Genomic DNA, 1583 nt, shown 5'->3' with positions numbered 1-1583 from the left:
GCCAGAGGCAGCCAGAGGCAGCCAGAGGCAGCCGAGGCGACGCAACGCATCGCGGCGGCAACAAGCCGAGCCAGAACAAACAACAATGGTAAGACGAAAAAGGAACTGAGCTGAACTGAACAGAAGAGAAGAGAGCAAAGCGAAACAAAACCATGGAGGACCAAAATATAATAAAGCCCGCGAAAATATTTGCAGCGGGCATTGAGAAATGTTGCGCAATAAAAATTGCATTTTTATGCTGATGTTTGAATTTCGCATGCAAATGAAAAACGAACAGTGCCAACCGAAAAATAACGGTCAGGACTCACGTACAACTAAGCGATTCGACTGCAGGATACCCGATATCTGGCGCGATATTCCAGACAACATACACGTCTCTGGGAGATATTGCCCTTAAAGTGAAATCTTATTGGCAATGCAAGTCAACGCGTAAGTTATCTGGAAATAGTCTTTGCGACTAAATCGAATGCATCCAATATACCCCTGATACCTTCTGTACATCGCGGAGACAACCAGAACAGAGGCAGCAACAAAATGGTCTGGAAAAAAGGCCAGGCTAGGAATCTCTGGGCCGGAAGTGCCGTTGCCGTTGCTGTCGCCGCTGCCGCTGCCGCTGCCGCTGCTGCTGCCGCTGCCAGTGTCAGCCTGCTTCGCGGCTTAGCTTAGACTTTGCGCCCACGCTCCACGTGTTTATGACTTTGAATTGCAACTTCATCCGCCGGGTGTGCCACTAACGTTGTTGTAGCTGTAGCCAGAGCCAGAGCCAGAGCCAGAGCCAGAGCCGTAGTCAGAGTCATAGTCATAGCTGTTGCTGCTCCTGCTGCTGCTGCCGTGTGCCTTGTGCCGTGTGCCTTGTGCCGTGTGCCGTGCCGTTCGCTGTCGAGTGCAATGATGGCGGCGCATAGCGCGCATTGTGACGCGAAATGGCGTCGAGCTGAATAATCCAACATGGCGTTTTGCCGCCGCCGCCGAGGGCTCAGTATTTGTGTTGTGTCTGTGCCTATGTGTGTGTGTATGTCGGTGAGCCATGAGCTCTTGGGTTTGTGTGTGTTGTGTTGTCTGTTTCCGGCAGCCGGATAAAAAACTTGGCGTTAAAGTGTTAATATTTTGAGTTTTGAGAGCGTCGTGCCGTAGTCGAACCGGCAGGACTGGAAGAACTGGCAGGACATGCAAATGCTGTACAACAACATCTGAGAATGGGCGTAAAGGGGTGGGCGGCGGGCGGCGGGGGCCACGGGCTGCGGAGCGACAGCTTCGACGCTGTTTCCCCTCGACGCTGACACTTGTTCAATTCAAATAGCACGCCAGAGCCCCGACATTGATGTCCTGGCACGGCATTTCGCCGGCGCACCACTCCGCTCCCCACAGCTACAGCCTCGCCGCCATGGCGTGCCAGCCGAGCCGCATTTATGTTATCTTTAATTTTTCATGACGAAATTGGCCGTGGGAGTGCAGTTCCGATTGCAAGACTCCTCGTACAAGCTTGTTTACGAGTATGGAGTATGTGTATTGCAACAGGAGTCGATGGCGGCCCCCAAACGAACTGCCATTAAGCGACGAGTCGCTTTACTTCCTCCCTTCAG

General features: G+C 52.8%; 1 protein-coding gene across 1 annotated transcript; it reads right to left on the bottom strand.

The window, feature by feature from the left end:
- Nucleotides 1-614: 614 nt before the first annotated feature.
- Nucleotides 615-1338, bottom strand: LOC113564941 (the record flags this gene model as incomplete). The annotated part of the gene is given in 6 exon segments (XM_026984480.1): nt 615-741; nt 798-1019; nt 1052-1155; nt 1158-1220; nt 1223-1314; nt 1317-1338. Coding segments are annotated over 6 exon segments (630 nt in total), but the record flags the coding sequence as incomplete, so codon positions are not given.
- Nucleotides 1339-1583: the final 245 nt, after the last annotated feature.

This window comes from Drosophila persimilis, unplaced genomic scaffold (assembly GCF_003286085.1).
Source record: "Drosophila persimilis strain 14011-0111.01,24,50 unplaced genomic scaffold, DperRS2 tig00000000-arrow-pilon, whole genome shotgun sequence".
NCBI lineage: Eukaryota > Metazoa > Arthropoda > Insecta > Diptera > Drosophilidae > Drosophila > Drosophila persimilis.
This window is presented reverse-complemented; position numbering and strand designations above follow the sequence as displayed.